Source organism: Eleutherodactylus coqui, chromosome 4 (genome assembly GCF_035609145.1).
Source record: "Eleutherodactylus coqui strain aEleCoq1 chromosome 4, aEleCoq1.hap1, whole genome shotgun sequence".
Classification (NCBI taxonomy): Eukaryota; Metazoa; Chordata; class Amphibia; order Anura; family Eleutherodactylidae; genus Eleutherodactylus; species Eleutherodactylus coqui.
Window position 1 is genome coordinate 57,688,583 of NC_089840.1, and position 18,470 is coordinate 57,707,052.

The window sequence follows — 18,470 nt, forward strand, 5'->3', positions numbered from 1 at the left end:
CTGCACTATGTGAGATTTAATATAAATAAATGTATATAGTTTTTCAGCTATCTTGTGACGGCTGATTCATACGAAAAATGAACAGATGTGAAATTGTGTTTCCTTTCCACTGCTCAACGCGAATATGGAGGGTGAGGCAAGGATGTCATACCATTTTTGACAAAAATTGCCTAACACTCAGCGTTGTGTAGGCAGGTGTGTTGCCATGATGGTAGAACCACTCACCTGTTTTCTCACAGAGCGCCAAGTGTCAAGCAGTTTTTGATGAAAAATATCATGGAGCCGATCGCAACCTTCCCCAGCAACATTGGCTGGCATACCGCGTCAGAAGGGTTCTGCAGCCATGCACCTAGAGACAGAAGCCGGTACTAGTAACACCCTGCCCACCAGAAGTCTTGTTTCTTTTGGGTACCCCCTCATATGTGTGTGTGTGTGTATATATATATATATATTATATATATATATATATATATATACTTAGCGGTTCTTATGTTTATAAATAATTTCTGTCTGTGGTCTTGTGTTAGTAACATTTATTTCATCCTACATGGATGTGAGCAATTTTTTTGTGTTGCCCTGCTTTCCTTGGCAAATACTGGAAAAAAGGGCATGCTGCACTATTTTTTTCGAGTCAAATGATGACAACCGTGACAGAAAATGGATGGCATCAATGATTTCCGTCATCTGCCAAATCCAGCAAACTGCTATTTTTCATTCTTCTGTTCCATCACGGAATAAAAAAAATGGAATTTTCTAACAGAAACGTGTGCAGATCCTTATCTGTCAGTTGATTGTAATAAATGGATTATGAGGTTGACACATTAGCAATTATATAATACTGTTTTTAAAAGTAAATGGGGAGCAACACAGGGCTTATCTGCAGCCCCAAATGTATAAACACTGCATGCAAGGCTAATAAGGAGTTAATCTTTAGTGAGTCCTTACTAGTAAGCCCAGGTACTCGTCCTGCATACCTGTCTGTCCCCTGCAGCTTTGCATAGTTTGTTGTAGCAACTTCTGTTCTGGTAATATACAAATCAGGGGAAGGCATGGCGGCGGGAGCGGCGAGTCTCTTGTGGCTGGAACAAACAAGGTTACAGATCCAGAATCTACAGGTAAAGGAGTCTCTGTGAACCGACAAACTGCAGATTCCTACATCATCAGTGAATGTTTGGAGATGTCCCCGGGTCCTAACACAAATGGGATTGACGTGGAATTCTGTCATTTTCCTGAAACTATCCCAGAAATATACAATAATATGATTTATATATAGAGGCGGGCTGCTGGCCATAACATACTGAGCAAAGAACAACCGAAATAAAAGCCATCACTGTATAATGTTATCATAGGGTTATATGGCTAGAGCAGGGAGAGAAATCTACTAATGTAATGAAGCAACCTTTTTAGCATTTGTTCGGATTGTTCTGAAGGTCATCCATTATCACATGAGCAGTGAGCCTGACGGTACTTGTTGACCCAGGTCAGATGGGCCGATCAGGGTGCTAGTGGGCCTGGGGTCTGATGCAATAATGGGCCACAATAGTCAGCTAGCTAATACAAATATAATATAAAGCCATATATTCCACAGCAATCAGAATGATTTATTATGGCATGAAGGATTCCAATAGGCGTAATATAACATATATTATAGTGTGATGAAGCTGGTGCTTTAAATGACATTATGTTACAGTTGAGGAGCACTCTTACAACTTTTACACTGGGATCCAGGAGCTTCCAGTTACACCTCCGGAGATGTCTATCCATACAACATTGCTTAACCCCTAAAGGACCAGGCACTATTTAGGCATTTTACCCATGTGCTGGTTTTACTGCCCTATTTTTTTTCTTCAGCTACCAGAATTATTTTTGCTGCGTTTTTTCCCCCGTGACATATAGGGCTATTTTTTATAGCTTTTTTTACTGAATTTTTTCTGCTGTTTAGTTTTATTAGGGGTAAAAAGGTAAAACAAAGTATTTTAAAATGTATAGTTGTTTATTTTTAAAATGAGTATATTTACCCTAAAATAAAGCACAGGAATGGGTTCCTCATTTAATTTCAGACATTTTTATATGTAATTTATATAGGTTTTGGTTGGTGGAGGCGGTATGTCTTTTTCTTTTTTATACATATATTTTAATTTTATTCTGCAATTTTTTAAACCTATCTTTGTAACTACTTTTTTGACTGCCATGAAATCATATAAGACCTCTGGGGGTCATTCACATCGTTTTTTTTTTTTTATTCCATACTATTCCACTGTAGCTAGGACATCCATAGGAGTAGCCCCCATAGGAGACTCAGTTACAGGGAAAACATCCCCCTGTAGTGACAGTAGTCACTAACAGAGCTGATCTGGGTCTGCTAGGACCCTACAGCTCTGCTGTGCTAGGGAGCACTCAGTAGTCGCGTAACTCTTCCACTTTCTCTCTGCACTACATAGTGCTAAGCGTCACCTTGGGGTCCTCAGCTGTGACTAACACTTTGTCTTCTGCAGCTCATATGTATCACAGTGTATAGCAAACTGCAGAATGCTGTTCACTGATAACAGTGAGCTCATCTATTGCCAAAAAATCTTTTTCAGCCCAAAATACCATGCATTTGTGAAAAAAATGACCCCAATGGTGTTCATAGTCTTTAGCTGCTCCTAGAAGAAGCCAAGACAACTAAAGTCAAGTTGGGCAATGCAGTGACTTGGCATATTACGTGGAATTTATATTAATGCTATTTTATCCTAACGATTAATACCTTGGTGTAAAACAAGATTTTAGAAGAAATGTGCGAATAGGTGAAAAGTTCTCATGGTACCTTTATAATATACCCTGATGGTTTTGTGTAGGGCAGATAACACATTTTAAAGGGCTTTTCCAGGAAAATACTATTGATGAGCTATCTTCAGGATAGGTCATCAATAGTTGATCAACCGATCATTGCTTAAAATCCCAGCCAACCAGCTGAGTAGGTGTTGCTACACACAAGGGTCAAAGCGGATGTTGCTACTCCGCCCCCAGTGTAGTGGCTGGGGCTTGTAACTGCAGGGGCATCTTACATTTTCACTTCAGTGAGACCCCAGCTTGCAGTTACAAACACCAGCCACTGCACAGGGGTCGAAGCAGCAGCTTTCGCTCCGACCCCTGTGTGTAGCAACACTGACGGCGGGCATCTGCTCAGCTGACCAGCGGAGATCCCAAGTGGTGGACCACAGGCGATTGATTATTGAGGACCTATTCTGATGATAGGTTATCAATAGTGTTTTGCCTGGAAAATCCCTTTAAGTATTGAACTGTTGTTAAATGGAGGAGTTGCATAGGTGTTCCTGCTCCTTACTGTACAGGGATAGTGTATGTGCATCTAATCCTCGTATATTTATCATAAGCTGTCTTTCATAGTATAGTAATAAAAATACTATATTAGGGCTCAGTCAGACGATCGATTTTTCTTGCTCGCCTATGTGCGCAAAAAAAATGCACTCCACGGATGTTCAAAATGCACGTGACCGAAGCTCCATGATCATTGCTTCCAATGGGGCCAGCGCTACGGCTGTGACAGCTGCAGCAGGGGATTCCTTGAATATGAAACCCCTGGATGCTGTCACATCCAGGGGTTTCCCCTTGCTGTCAATGGGACCGGTGGCAGCGGCGCCAGACCCATTGAAAACATACAGAGAAGATCGCAATCCTCTGCCACAGCTGTGACAGCTATGGCAGAGGACCGCAGTGTTCTCCTATTGCTTTCAGTGGGGCCGGCGCTGCTGCCACCCCGTTGAAAGCAATGGGATGCAGGCAACCCCTGCAGGAATTTTCAGGGAAGGGCTTTAAATATAAGCCCTTCCCTGAAGGTAATCCCCAGCTGCTGTAAAAAATAAAAAATAAATATACATCACCTATCAGCGCTGTCGGACCTCCGGCGCATCTTCTCCCTGGCACTCTTCTGAAGCATTTCTTCTGGCCTCCTGAAAGCGCTGCCTCTCATTGGCTGAGCGCTGTGACCAATCAGAGGCAGTACTCAGCCATTCAATGAATGACAGCTGTAGAAACGCTATTCATGTGTATGGTACGGATTTCTGCAACTAAAACAGACTATATGGCCAGATTCACAGGAGCGAATGTGTATTAGAGAACATCAATGTAGCTTTTTTTTTTCTTTTTGAACGAACAATGCTTTTTTGCTGAGCATTGTCGTATTTTGTTGCATTTTTTGCGCAAGCAAGGCATGTACATTGGGTCAGGAAGGGTATCACACTCCTTAAGAAGAGCATCTAGAAGATATGTGAGAAGACTTATAAGGCCATCCATGGTCCTCTGGGAAATATGCAAATGAGCAGATGGAACAATACCTCTGCAGTGCCACCTATTGGAAAGCAGCATTCCTGCAAGTCAATCTTAGACTCTTTAAGCAAGTCTTATAACAATGACTGGAAATTGTAAGCCAGTCATTGTTTCTGGCTTTGGCTTACAATTCCCAGTCATTGTTACAAGGCTTGTATAAAGAGTCTTACATTGACTTGCAGGAATGCTGCCTTCCAATAGGTGGCGCTGCTAGAGGTATTGTTCCATCTTCCCATTGACATGTGCAGTTGCTTGTGGCAAACAATGACGCACTAGATAAAATGGCTCATTAGTTTGATCAGGTATCATTTGCCCAACAGTTTGTCCCGTGTAAAAGGGTCCTTACACGCATCTCCTAGTGTATTTTGCTTGCATTTACAGATCACCATTGACTTATATGGAGACTTCTGGTTCACAAATATGCAGGAAAATAGAGCATGCTGCTTTGTTTATTTTGCATGACCAAAATATGCAAGAAAAATATGCACATGTGAACGAACTCATTGAAATTAATGGGTTCTATTCACTGCGTATTACACACACAAATGCACATGTGTAAATGTGGCCTAATGCAAGTAAATGGGATTTACAGCAGCACAATGGGCACAGCATAATGCTTCATACTATGCAGTAATGACTTGATTGGGTAAAGGGACCCTGTACACTTACATTTTGGATTTTCCCATTTAAATTAGTAATAGGGTTCAATGAATTTGTTTTCTTTTTTTGTATTTCTGCATTGATAGGAGTGGAAGGAATTTACAGTTAGACTATATGAAGCCGTACAACAGCAGATGACTGAAAACAACATCAACTTCTTCAATGACCTGTCCGAAACAGAAAAGATTTTTGTTCTGGATAAAGCAGCCAAAGCTCTAAAGTCAGGTATTGTGAATGGTTGGCTAATTATCATTAACACTATATGCTAAGGCCCCCTTCTCACAGGCACCAGACCATGGTGGCTTAGAGGATAGCACTGTTGCCTTTTAGGGCTTCTGCACACTTGCGTTTTTCTTGCGAGTTTTTTTCACGCGATATTACTGCGTTTTTTTCAGGCGATTGTCAATGGGACTTTCTAATGTTAAAAACGCATCACACAAAAATTGCAAAGCGCCAACTTGGGATGCGTTTTTAACATTAGAAAGTCCCATTGACAATTGTGTTTTAAAAACCGCAGCGATATCGCGTGAAAAAAAACCTGCAAGAAAAACCCAAGTGTGCAGGAGCCCTTACAGTGCTAGAGTCTTAGGTTCAAATCTGCATGCAGATGTTGTCCTTGGTCAGATTTAAACGCAGCACTGCAAGCAACAGTGCTGACCACTGAACCACTTCTCCATTCTCTGCAGAAAGAGGACATATGAACTCCATGCAGATGTTGGCCATATTAGTACTCCAGCTTTGCAAGGCAACAGTGCTATCCACTAAACCACCATGCCCTATCTTTCTTCTCTGGAAGAGGAGAAGAATAAAAATAAAGAGAACATACAAACTCTATGCAGATGTTGTCCTTGATCAGATTTGTACCAAGGATGCCAGCACAGCTAGGCAACAGTGCTAACCACTGACCTACATCCATTAAACCATCACCACTACTGTTCAATGGTAGTTTTAGGGGTTTCCAGTTCAGTTGAAACTAAAGGCCCATTTGATTATCCCAAGTGTGGGATAATCGTTACATGCATTATTTGTTCTTTACTTTTAGTCCCCATAAAAGTGTTGTTTGACAATCATTCAGCCATTCAGTGATTCGTGGGGAGGGGTTATCATTTGGCGGGGCGTACTTGCTTGCGTCCAAAAAGGCACAGCGATTGGCTGTCGGGACAACAAGGCAAGTGTTTTTACACGTCCTCCTAGTGCTCCACCATTGGCTTGTAAATCATCATCCGTTCTGACGTACCGCAGGAGCTACAAAGAACATCGAAAATACATTCGCCATCTTTTACTTCGCATGCTAAGGTCGCGGCGTCTACATCCAGGATTTAGCTTTGGGTGCCCGCTGGTTTCACTACTTTTTCCAACTAAAGATTCGTAATAGTAAATGCTTCAACTGCAAAGGGGAGTTGCTTGCTGAAATATTTTTCGTGGTTCATGCACACGCCGTTCTGTCATACAATCGTCCACTTATCTTTACATGTAAATGCTACCCAGCAAAACACCAAACCACTGAAATGCCCCGATGCCACATCCATTTCTAGCGATAATCGTTAGGTTTAAACACATCTTTAAAAGTAAAACCATCGCTCATTTTCTGGACCGCTGTCTTCTTCGTACTTCTGCTGTGTTCTCTGGGCGGGATCCAATATACGTAGAAGAACGATGGCAGCATAAAAGGCGTAGTAATTTTCTTATACTTTTTATTCCTCCATCAAGACTGCAACGTTTCGACCCTCTTGGGGTCTTTGTCAAGCATACCAAACAATAGTATCAGCGGTGTCCTGCTGAGAACTCAGTGCGCGGCACTGATAAGGCTGATCGTTCTCTTTCAGCTTGCTGAAAGACATGAATGAACAACTTGTTAACGAAAACTGCACGATGTCCTTGCAGTTCGACCCAACGATTCCTTCTCAAAAGATTTTTGAGCGAGAATCGTTGGGTCTAAATGGGCCTTTAGTGACCATTAAAAGTCCAGACTGTCCTGGAGAAGTTATGAATTCTAGCAGTCACGTCTTTATAGATATCATGTGTGTTGTTAAAGTTCCACAAACTTCACATGATAGACATGGATAGAATTGTCTTTTTTGCAGGTGCTACATATAATGAACTTTCAGCTCGTATCAGCGCCAGTTTGCAAGAAAATATACTCTGCAATGTCGCTCAGGAACAGCAAGATGGTAATATCTTAAGCAGCCGGTCAGACGTAGTGGCTTCACATATTCAAGATGGAGTGGTAAGTGAAATGTGTTCTTCGTGTTAATGAAGAAGGAAAGTTGTAATCACATACTGTACAAAATGAAGCCCTTGGCACTGTCTATAGGACATGCATACTTCCCTATGAGTATTTCATGATTGAACTTTGGTGAAAGATCAGAGACATGGCTAAGGGCTCGTTCACACGGGCGTATTGTCACTTCGTATTGCGCACGCGAATTTCCAGTTAGTAACACACGGTGAATGAAGGCAATGAAAGTCTATGGACTTTCATTCTTCCATTCACACTTGCTTTGGTACTGCGAGTGGATGCTGCGTATAAACCACAGGAGAAATGAATCGCAGCATGCTCTATTTTTCTGTGTTTCACCGGAGCCCTTGAAGGGCTTCGTATTGAAATGCTGCCCCCTTGCAATGCCTGTGAGAGGGCAGCGTTTATTACTAAGCCCTGCTCTGCACAGAGTGGAGAATTTGAAAAAAAAAGTCACACTGCGCATGTTCGTGACGCCAAAATCCCAGGTATGCGCAGTGCCTATCGCAGCCCATGCGTGATCTATGCCAGGTCTTCTGCTGGCACAGCGTAGGGGCTGCGATGAGTACAATGCTGCGAGACTCTCAGCATTGCACTCATACGGCCGTGTAGACAAGCCCTGAAGGCTATACATACCTACAAGTAAGTGTCTCGAGAATAGCAAAATACAAGCAAATTCTGTGTAGACCACCTAATGCAGCGGCAGCTTCTGATGCATTCAGATTGTCTCACATATCGTGCAGACAAATGCATTTAAAATCAATAAATTTACTACAATTAATTCATAATAGTTTGTATCTATTAATATAATACAAGGGCTGCCTAATGAATGATTACAATTTAATGATTCTGTTGTGCCCCAGCTGTGCACGTAATGACATGTACACTGACGGGATGCAGACCTCCAAACTTTTTGGATAGTCAAGAGAGATCCTTTTGGCTTTTTGTGCGAAAGATCTATTTTTTATGTATTATTACATGCTTAAGGGGGTTGTGCCAAGATGCCGAACCCCTTTGAGAGAGTGGGGCTTGGGGCGATCAGTTGGTATCCCTGGAAATATGCAGATTTTTCGAGGGAATTCGAGGCCAGCCTGACAATTTCCCTACAGTGGCCGTCACATGAGTGTTCATCCGGTAATAATAGGATGGTAGAAGGTCTACTGGGAAGGGAGTTGCTATCCTTGAGCAGTCCTCTCTTGTGAGATTATTGCTTTTTTATTGTAATGAATGTTATATTCCACATAACGCACCTGTAATATCCCTCTTTATTACAGATAACCTGCTATAGTCATTACAGTTTCATAAGTAACAGGGGGATAAATGACACCAGTGGTGACCTAAACCATAGTGAGGATTCATAGCTCATTTCACACCTTAGTTAAGCTCCATTAAAAGCCTCTGCTTCCTGTGAAGTTTCATTGTCTGGACGGAGAGAATCCAGTCTCAGTTTTGTGAACTTTGCAAAGTTTTTATTACTTGGTGTATTCCTTTGCTGTTTATTCATGAAATAGCCTTAAAGGGGTTGTCCAGTTGCGAACCATTGATGGCAATCAACAGTAGATCAGCAGGGGTCCACCACCCGGAACCCCTACCAACCACCTGCCCCCTGAACCTGTGTGCCCATACACTGCGTCCTCCTCCCTTGGACTTAAAGGGGGGTTCCAATCGGGACACCTGCTTTATGACATGCATGTGAAAACGGGATGCCATTTTGGGGATACCAATTTAAAACATTATCACAAAAGTCATCTGAATAGAGAAATTTTAAGGACCAACTTGCACCAAGTCATAAATAATATATAATTTAGGGTCTCTTACATTTAGGATCTGAACAGATGCATTGAATAATGATATTATATAATGTTTTGTCTTCTAGATCAATATTTTGGAAAACAGACCAAGCATGAAAGTAAAATTGCATGCACTTCTAAATCAGCCCATACCGCTCACACTCAGAACTTTGGTTTGGAAATTGCAATTATCCAACACAAAAGGTAATTATGGTATAACTACAGGTGCCCTGAAGGTCCTTGAAAAAGTGGAATGGCAGTTAAGCCTGCGTGCCGCCACTCCATTCATTTAAATGAGACTGCCAAAGATAACCAAGGCAAGTGTTCAGTTATCTTTGGCAGTTTCATGGTGGTATAAATTCAATACAGGCCAGGCGCGTAACTATAGGGGATGCAGTTGCACCCGGGCCAAGGAGCCTTAAGGGGCCGATAAGGCCTCTCTTCTCCATATAGGGAGCCCAGTACTATGAATGAAGCATTATAGTTGGGGGCCCTGTTGCAGACTTTGCATTGAGGCCCAGGAGCTTCACGCTGCACCTCTGATATTACAGACTTATTGTACTATCACCTACAGATGGATTATTTGTTTCAGGTTCTTCTCAACTTTAGTTATAAACCTTTAAAGAATATTGTACATAGCCTATACTACAGTGGTGAAGTTACCCACCATAAACAGTTGCTTAACATATTGTGGTTTTCCTATAGCAAGAGACAAAAGTTATTTTGTTTTCTTTGTGCATACTTCTAATCGAGGTCGTAGCTAAACGCTTATTGGCCCGGGTGCAAAAGTTTATCTTGGGGTTCCCCCAAGTTCTCTTAATCCCTTAACGCACAGGTGTAACTTGAGTGCCTCTAACATATATCTATATGTATTGCATTTTGGAAATAATTTTTGTGCGCTTTTTTACTTACTATATACACCACTTTTTGTTTCTTGGTACATACTATTACTGATGTGTGGCATTTAATGCACTAACCTTCTACCTCTTACTATTATTTACTGGTGCCCGTCATTCCTTGTATTTAACATACTGTTGGGCACAAGAAGTGTATCGGACAGAAGAGTTGTGCGGGCAAACAGCAACCCTGTATTTTATTTTTTCAAGGAATACATGAAGATCGTGGCTACAATTTCATTATTCACATATTTGTTCTTCACTTCTTTAAACAGTCTTTCTATTTAAAGGGTTTGTCCCACCAAATTAAGTTATTTCCTATGCATAGAATTGGGAATAACTAATTGGTGAGGGTCTGACCACTGTGACCCCCCACCAATCAAGAGAACAGGCATACCTGAAGTCTTTGAAAAAATGGAGTGCCTGTTGAGCATTCATTTCAATGAGACTGCCAGAGATAGCCATGTTCAAGTGCTAAGCTGTCACTAGCAGTGCCATGGAAATCAATGGAGCAGTGGTATAAATTTAATACAGATCCATTGTACTGTGACCTATATAAAGGGTTCAAGGAACGTACAATGCTCTGCTGGTTTATATTCAAGCTTCTATCCTGGACAGGTTATTGGATGGCTCTTTCTCCCATTGTATGGAGGAAGAAAACTGACAATAGCTTTGGTTATATTAAAATTAAAGCAGTTTTCATTTTTTAGCCCGTTGATACGGTCCAATCAGTGTATGTAGAAACACATCCTTTTTACAAGGTTAATGCTGTTGTCTAGGTGTCAATTTATGCATATATATGCAGGATGAATAATGGAGGAATGGCTCAATATAGAGTTCCAAGAATAGAAGCTCCAAAATTAATAGAATCATAGAATAGGATCATAGAATCATAGAATGGTAGAGTTGGAAGGGACCTCCATGGTCATTGGGTCCAACCCCCTGCTCAGTGCAGGATTCACTAAATCATCCCAGACAGATATTTGTCCAGCCTCTGTTTGAACACTTCCATTGAAGGACAACTCACCACCTCCCGTGGTAACCTGTTCCACACATTGATCCCCCTTGCTGTCAGAAAGTTTTTTCTAATATCTAATTAGTGTCTCCTCCCTTTCTGTTTCATCCCATTGCTTCTCGTCTTTTCTTGTGCAAATGAGAATAGGGCTGATTCCTCTACACTGTGATTTTGATATTCTTAGACAGCTAGTAGGTCTCCAAATCCCACTGCAGAGCAGCACACAGGGATTTTTTAAAAAGCAGTCAGCACCATAAGGTGCCTCTTATTATCTCTCCATAAAAACAGCGACGTTTCGGCCAAATCAAAGCCTCTGTCAAGCTATTAATTCTCCATTCAACCCTTTTTTTTGCAAGCTAAATATTCCTCATAGGACATGATTTTCAGACCACTCACCATCCTGTTAGCTCTTTACTGAACTTACTCCAGTTTGTCAATGTCTTTTTTTTAATTGGACACAGTATTCCAGATGAGGTCTGACCAAGGAAGAGTAGAGGGGAATAATTATCTCACATAATGTAGACTCTACGCTTTCTTAATACATCCCAGAATTGTGTTTGCCTTTTCTGTTTCTACCTCACACTGTTGCCTCATGTTCAGTATGTGATTTACAAGCATACCAAAGTCTTTTTCATATGAGCTGCTGCTTAGACCACTTCCTCCAATTACTGTATGTTCTTTTTTCCATTTTTCTTGCTCAGATGTAGGACTTTGCATTGCTCTCTGTTAAATACCATTCTGTTAGTCTCTGCCCACTGTTCAAACTTGTCTGGATCTTTTTGAATCCTCTCTCTCTTCTCAATTGTTAACTATCCCTGCTAGCTCTGTGTCATTGGTAAATTTGATCAGTTTCCCCTCAATTCTCTACTCCAGATCATTTATAAAAATATTGAACAACACTGGGCCCAGGTACCCCACTTGAGATATTCGTCCAGTTTGATGTACAGATAGTCCCCGACTTGCGAACATTCGAGTTACGAATTTCGCTAGATACGAACTATCTGTACAGCACAGTATGATGTAATGCTATGGCATTACATCATACTGTGCAGGGACCGGGCAGGCTTCTATCAAGCCTGATAGAACCCTGTCCGGTCAGATCGCAGCTGCTAGGCAGCCGGGGGCCTTCTGAAAGGCCCTAGGGCTGTCTATGCAGAGCGCCTATCAAGCCGTGCGCTTGATGGGCACTCTGCATAGGCAGCCCTGGGGCCTTTCAGGAGGTCCCCGGCTGCCTAGCAACCACACAGCGTCCCGCGATCTCATCGTGGGACGCTGTACAGCCCCCTGAACGTCGGGTGCAGGCTGTTTCTTACAGCGGGCACCCGGCGGCAGCAGTTCCGACGAGCCGCGCCGCTCGTCAGAACTGTTAACACTTTAAGTACCGCTGTCAGAGCTGTATTTAAAGTGTTAACAGTTCAGACGAGCGGTGCGGCTCGTCGGAACTGCTGCCGCCGGGTGCCCGCTGTAAGAACAGCCACACCCGACGTTCTATGGAACGGGATCCACCCGTGATCCCGCTCCATACAACCATTTGTTCGACTTGCGAACAAATCGACTTGCAAACAGGCTCCTGGAACGGAACCTGTTCGCAAGTCGGGGACCATCTGTACAGTCATTTATGACCACTCTTCGAGTATGATCACTCAGCCAGTTGTGAATCCACCTAACTTGTCAATCTCATATTTGGTCATTTTTTTCAATAAGGATGGCATGTGATACTTTGTCAAATACTTTACTAAAGTCAAAATATACTATGTCTTCCATATTTGCCTGATCAACCCAGTTTGTGATTCTGTTATAGAAGGAAATTATATTAGTCTGGCATGACTTGTTCATTACAAACCCATGCTGGCTCTAATTAATTACTTTATTCTCATCCGAGTACTTGCATACATGCTCTTTAATAATTTGTTCAAAGATCTTTCCCGGTATAGAAGTCAGGCTCACAGGCCTGTAGTCTCCTGGGTCCACCTCCTTCCCTTTTTTTTGAAGATAGGAACAACATTTGCCCTTCTCCAATCTTCTGGGACTTCTCCAGTTCACCAGGAATTTTCAGAAATTATGGCGAGTGGTTCAGCAATTACCTCTGCTGCTTCCTTTAGTATCCTAGGATGTAATTCATCTGGACCTTGAGACTTGAATTCATTTAAGTTAGCTAAGTGTTCCCTCACCATCTCTCTGTTTATAGATAGCCTGCATTCTTTTATTTCCCCAATAGCAAAGGGAAGATCAGTTGATGTTACATCTACTTTCTGAGAGAAAACAGATACAAAATAGGAATTTAAAAGTTAATTTTAACCAATTCACCATTTTCAACCTGTAAACGTCCTATAGCATCTTTGACTTTTCTTTAGCTATTCTAACACTTGCCCTACAGTTTCTGCAGATCGCATTGTTATTTTATGGGGAGAACAATATTATTTATTAAAACATACCTGTTAAGAGAGCTTGCAGCTCTAAACTATATCTTTTACTTTCTTTGGAAGGCACCTCTTTCTTTTCTATACTTTAAAGAAAATATGATTTGCTTTCCTCAGACCTTTTTCGATACTTACAACGTTAACATTTCATATCTCTTTTCCTTTAAAATACTAACTTTCCACTGACTCTTACTCGCTTTGAGATATTCTGCCTGAAATACCTGCATGCCAGGGGCCTCATTTCTCAAACATACTCCAGTTTGGTTCATTCCTCCTACCATACTCAAAATTTTTTAACAAAAGTTGTAGTATATTACTGTTATAGACCTCTTTGAAAGTCCTACTTCATTGGTACTTGGCTCCCACTAGATTAGCCCATGGGGTAGCTGGTTATCCCTCAAGTTGCTTCCATGGTTGTCAATCTCCTGGTGACATGCACAACATTTGGTGGTCCTGCCCTCACGTAAAAAGTCTATGGATTAGAGTTTACTCACTTATCTGTTTAGCAACAGGTTGCAATATACTGAAAAACCTTTTAAATAAGTGAATTGTCAATATTTCTCTAGACTCTCAGCAATTGCTGTTCTTCTTTTGTACTTGCTATCAAACAGGTCATTGCTCAAACATGGTGAAAAGCGTCATTGGACTTTTCTGAGGTAAAAAGACGGTTGAATTGGTTTGATACTTGAATAATGAGAAGTTAACATCTAAATTCCTGAGAGTCTGGACTCAGTGGTTAGATCATGCCTTCCCCACCGAAAATACGAGGCTTCTAATGTCTTTGTAGTGGGCCCTTGTATCTTGGTGTAATGGCCTTACATTATTTGTCCAGGTTCTTTGCTCCACGGGAGAAGGTTTCCCATGGGAACACACTGCCACAACTCCATTCACTCTGACACAACTATGGGTGACGAAAAAAGGGGGACATGGATCCACAGTTGTTGGGAACAGTGGGGGTCTCAGCAGTGAGGCACTTACCGATCCTATGGATAAGTGATAAAAGTGTATCCTAATAAAACACCTTTAAGACACTGAAAAAGTCATCATTTGTACCAATATTAGTTAATTAACTGCGCTATTTTTACAGCTCGCATGGAGTATCTGACGCGAGTATCCATGAACAAGGCCAGATCTGTACTAGACCGAGAGATAGCTCTGTATTGCGAGGTTCTGCTATCAAAGGAACAAACATTTCAAAACCTAAAAGATAAAAAAGGTAAGTGTTGTATAAAGGCCTTGGGACAGATGTTAAAGGGGTTTTATAGGAGTTCAAAAAAGTGTCTAAGGGTAGAAAGGGCTAAAATAACAAAAAAAATTAAGCAATACTTATGTGTTAATTGGCACCCATGTTCTGTGGAGCTGCCCTGGTCCTATCACTCCAGTGCAGGAAGCTTATGCAGCCAGTCACTAGTTGTAGTGGTCATATGTGCATGAACGGCATATGACCGCTAAGGCCAGTGTTTAGCTGCAATGGTCCAGTGAATGATGAATGGCATATGACTACGGCAGGAGCTTCTGGGAGTTGTGGGAGACCAGAACAGCAGCGTTGGATTGGGGAAGAAGGGGAAGGGGGGTGCTAACTTTTTTAATTTATCCCATTGCCTGCCCTTAGACACTTTTTTAAAAACACTGGGAAAATGCTTTTAATGGAACATCTTTGCATGCCATGTAAATTCACAATCGGGACACCTAAATTTGGGTCACTTTGGGCAATCTCTTTTTGTTAGTAGGGTCCACCAAGGTAAAGTAGATAACAGGTTAACATGCTGCTAGGATCAAGAGATAATTTTTAAAAGGGTTGTCCGGGACATTAGTATTGATGACCTATCCTCAGGATAGGACAGCAATAGTTGATCAGTGGGGTCACTACTTAGGGTCCAGACTGATCAGCTGATATTGGGCCAGCTGAGTTGTAACTGTGGCCAAAGCAGACCAACATGTGCAGCAGCCCAGGCTGGTATTGCAGGTCCAGCTCCTATTGAATTCCATACTGACAGTGGGCCAACTAAACAGCTTATCAGTGGGAATCCCAAGCAGCGAACCCACATGGATCAACTATTGATGACCTATTCCGTGAATAGTTAAGTCAAGGAAAACCCATTTAATCTAATCCCATCACAGAAGAGACAAAGTATTACACGATACCCAATACCCATTAAAATAATTTAATGCAACAATTTAACAAGTCAACCAGAAGACACTCTTCATAGCCAATGACCTTGGGTAATTGACTGGGTTTCTGAACAGGGCCCCCTCCCTTTATCAGCTCATAATTGTCTAACAGGGAATTATAAAACTAACTTTCTAAACCAGACAACCATTTCTATGTATTTCTTATGACAGACTTGACTTAGATTGACATATGATGGACCCCAGCACATAGTGATATCACAGGCACGCTGTATATTAGTTATTATACTGTATACATGTTCCTTTACTTTCATTTTGTTGTATTTCTAGGCATTGCAAGATGTATGCGGAATGTGATGTCCTATCTTCATAAACGTGCCAAGATCAGCCTTTTAGATAAGGACTATCTTTTACTTGTGCCTTTAGCACAGACAGTCTTTGCAACATCCAAACCTAGTACATCCCTAGATTCATTATCTACTCTATTGGTTGAGGAATATATCACCTTCATTGACTCCCAACCAACCATCATGCTTATGAATGAGCACCCAGAGGTAATTTTGATTCTGATTATATCAATTATCACATATTACAGCTTGCAATATACTAACCGTGGCTTGTTATGGGTAAATGTCTATTTTCTCTTTTCTAGAAATGAATGAAGATGTCTGTAATTTTGGCCTTTGTAGTATAGAACACAGTAGAAAGAGACTGAAATTACTACAGCCCTTTACTTCCTCCCTGCTGAGAGGGGGATATTGATATAACTAAAATAACTTTAATATCTTACCAAAACAGGGCAGTACACGCTATCAGTGTGTCTGAGGTCGAACTTCCTGTGATCTCTGTAGCATCAGTACTGATTTAAGCAGACAATCTCTTGCACTACATTGTGAGAGGGGAGAGGTGGCAAGTATAGTGTAAGGCTACTTTAACGTTGCGTTTTTGTCTGCGCCCCTAGTCTCCATCAGAGTGTTCTGTTTCACATACCTAAAACAGCACCGAGATGGAAACCTGGACAGAAACATAGCCATTAATATGTGAAAATTAGACCATTTTGGTTTCTGTTTCACAAGGTTTCCATCCCTGTCAGTCTTTTTAACTAGATAGAAAAGCACACTGAAGGACACTTTTCTATCCAGCTAAAAAAAATGACAGTGATGGAAGCCTTGCGAAATGGAAACTAAGGTGGTCTTCATTTCATGGCTATTGTTCTGTCCAAGTTTCCATCTCAATGCTATTTAAGTCATGTGATGCGTAGTGGAGGCACCAAAAGCATTATGTGAAGTAGCATAAGCTAGCAGGCCTGTAGAAACAGTGACCGTGACTGGATGACAGTTCCGCTGTATCTGTCACATTGCAATTAATGAGAACAACTTCCCATTAGACACTTCTTTTTGGAGAGTTGTGCCAGATTTTTATCTTCTTACCATACGTTGCTTGACCTGTTATATACAAGCTTGGCTGGCAGCAACTCCCTACATGCACATTAACCACAAATATATCATCCCTAGACAGCCAAGAAACACCATCACAAAGGGTGCTCCACCTAACTCTTTTTTCAGCATTCACAATCCAATAGTAAAGCCAGTGACAGGCTTTTGCCCTATAGCATCATCTGAACATGGCAATAGATGAACTTTAGAGATGAGCGAGCCTACTCGGTAAGACAGTTACTCGAGCAACCATCACTCTTCTCGAGTAACTGCTTAGTGATCCGAGCAAGCTCGGGTGGGCTGCGGGGGAAGCAGAGCCGCAGCGGGGGGAAGAGTGAGAGAGATCTCTCTCTCTTCCCCCCACTCCACTCCCCCCCCCCCCCCCGCTCACCCCCATAGCCCACCCGAGCCTGGTTGGATCACTAAGTAGTTACTCGAGAACAGTGATGCTCGCCCGAGTAACTGCCTTACTGAGTAGTCTCGCTCATCTCTAATGAACTTGCAGTAAATACCAAAAAGTTTTTATTCACTGAACTTGAGAAAGACTCAGATGTGACTCAAAAAGATGTGAACAATAACTTCTTGTTAGTAGAGATGAGCGAACATACTCGTTTAGGGCAATTTCGCACTCGAGCACTGCTTTTTTCGAGTAACTGACTACTTGGGTGAAAAGATTCGGGGGCGCCGGGGGTGAGCAGAGGGGAGTGGGGAGGAGAGAGAGAGCTCCCCCCTGTTCCCCACTGCTACTCCCCGCTCCACCACGCCGCCCCCCGGCGCCCCCCGAATCTTTTCGCCTGAGTAGTCAGTTACTCGAAAAAAGCGGTGCTCAAGTGCGAAATCGCCCTAAACGAGTACGTTTGCTCGTCTCTACTTGTTAGTAAATGTTAGCTTTCAAGTGAAAAGCTCCACAGAGGGGTTGTGCAAGAAGTTCTTATTTTTCACCTGTCCAAAAAATGTATTTCAATAAAATATTCTCCTTTAGAAACATGAAATATCAATAAAAATTCGGCCTTTTACCTGCTTGTTCAAAATAAACAATGTCTACTTTAATTTACAAAATACAATATTGTAACCAGATTAAAGTAATGAATTCCTTTTCATTTCCCTCAGAGACTGTAACACGCGGCAATGATTTATCAAACTGTTCAATGCCAGCAGGCTTGCGGTGACTGCAGACCTAATCTAATAGTAAAATGTAGACTGGAATTCACAGTCGCTGTTCCAATATTTAATTAAATATTTAAAGCTTTTAAGTGGCAGATTTCAACTTTTAATCTTTTTGTTAGAAAAACAACACATAAAACATGTTTTTCTTTGAAAATGCCCTCCACATGTATTACTTCATTGTTTGGATTCATACAGGAATGTCAAAGCCTGTGTATGATGATGGACACCCTAAGGTCAGTTTCATATGAGAGCCTTACCTGCACATTTATGTACCTGTATTATAGATGACTGTTGCTGGCCCAACCGCAGGTCTACTGACCCGAACGTCACGCACTGAGTTCAGATCAGTAGACCCGGGGCGAGACATTCGTCCGCATTACAGGTGCATAAA

The 18,470-nt window shown here is 41.8% G+C and overlaps 1 protein-coding gene across 3 annotated transcripts in view; it reads left to right on the top strand.

Annotated features, from left to right (window-relative positions):
- The first annotated feature begins 1,046 nt into the window (after positions 1–1,046).
- LOC136625369 (uncharacterized) overlaps positions 1,047–18,470 on the top strand; it is a 58,244-nt gene continuing 40,820 nt past the window's right edge. For all 3 annotated transcript variants that reach the window (XR_010792539.1, XM_066599499.1, XM_066599500.1), the window contains exons 1-6: positions 1,047–1,115; positions 5,073–5,211; positions 7,071–7,213; positions 9,102–9,219; positions 14,434–14,562; positions 15,807–16,030. Coding sequence is in view for 2 of the 3 variants with exons in the window: in XM_066599499.1 (XP_066455596.1) it covers positions 1,050–1,115; positions 5,073–5,211; positions 7,071–7,213; positions 9,102–9,219; positions 14,434–14,562; positions 15,807–16,030 (819 nt within the window). In the remaining variant the exon portion in view is untranslated. The remainder of the gene's footprint in view (positions 1,116–5,072; positions 5,212–7,070; positions 7,214–9,101; positions 9,220–14,433; positions 14,563–15,806; positions 16,031–18,470) is intronic.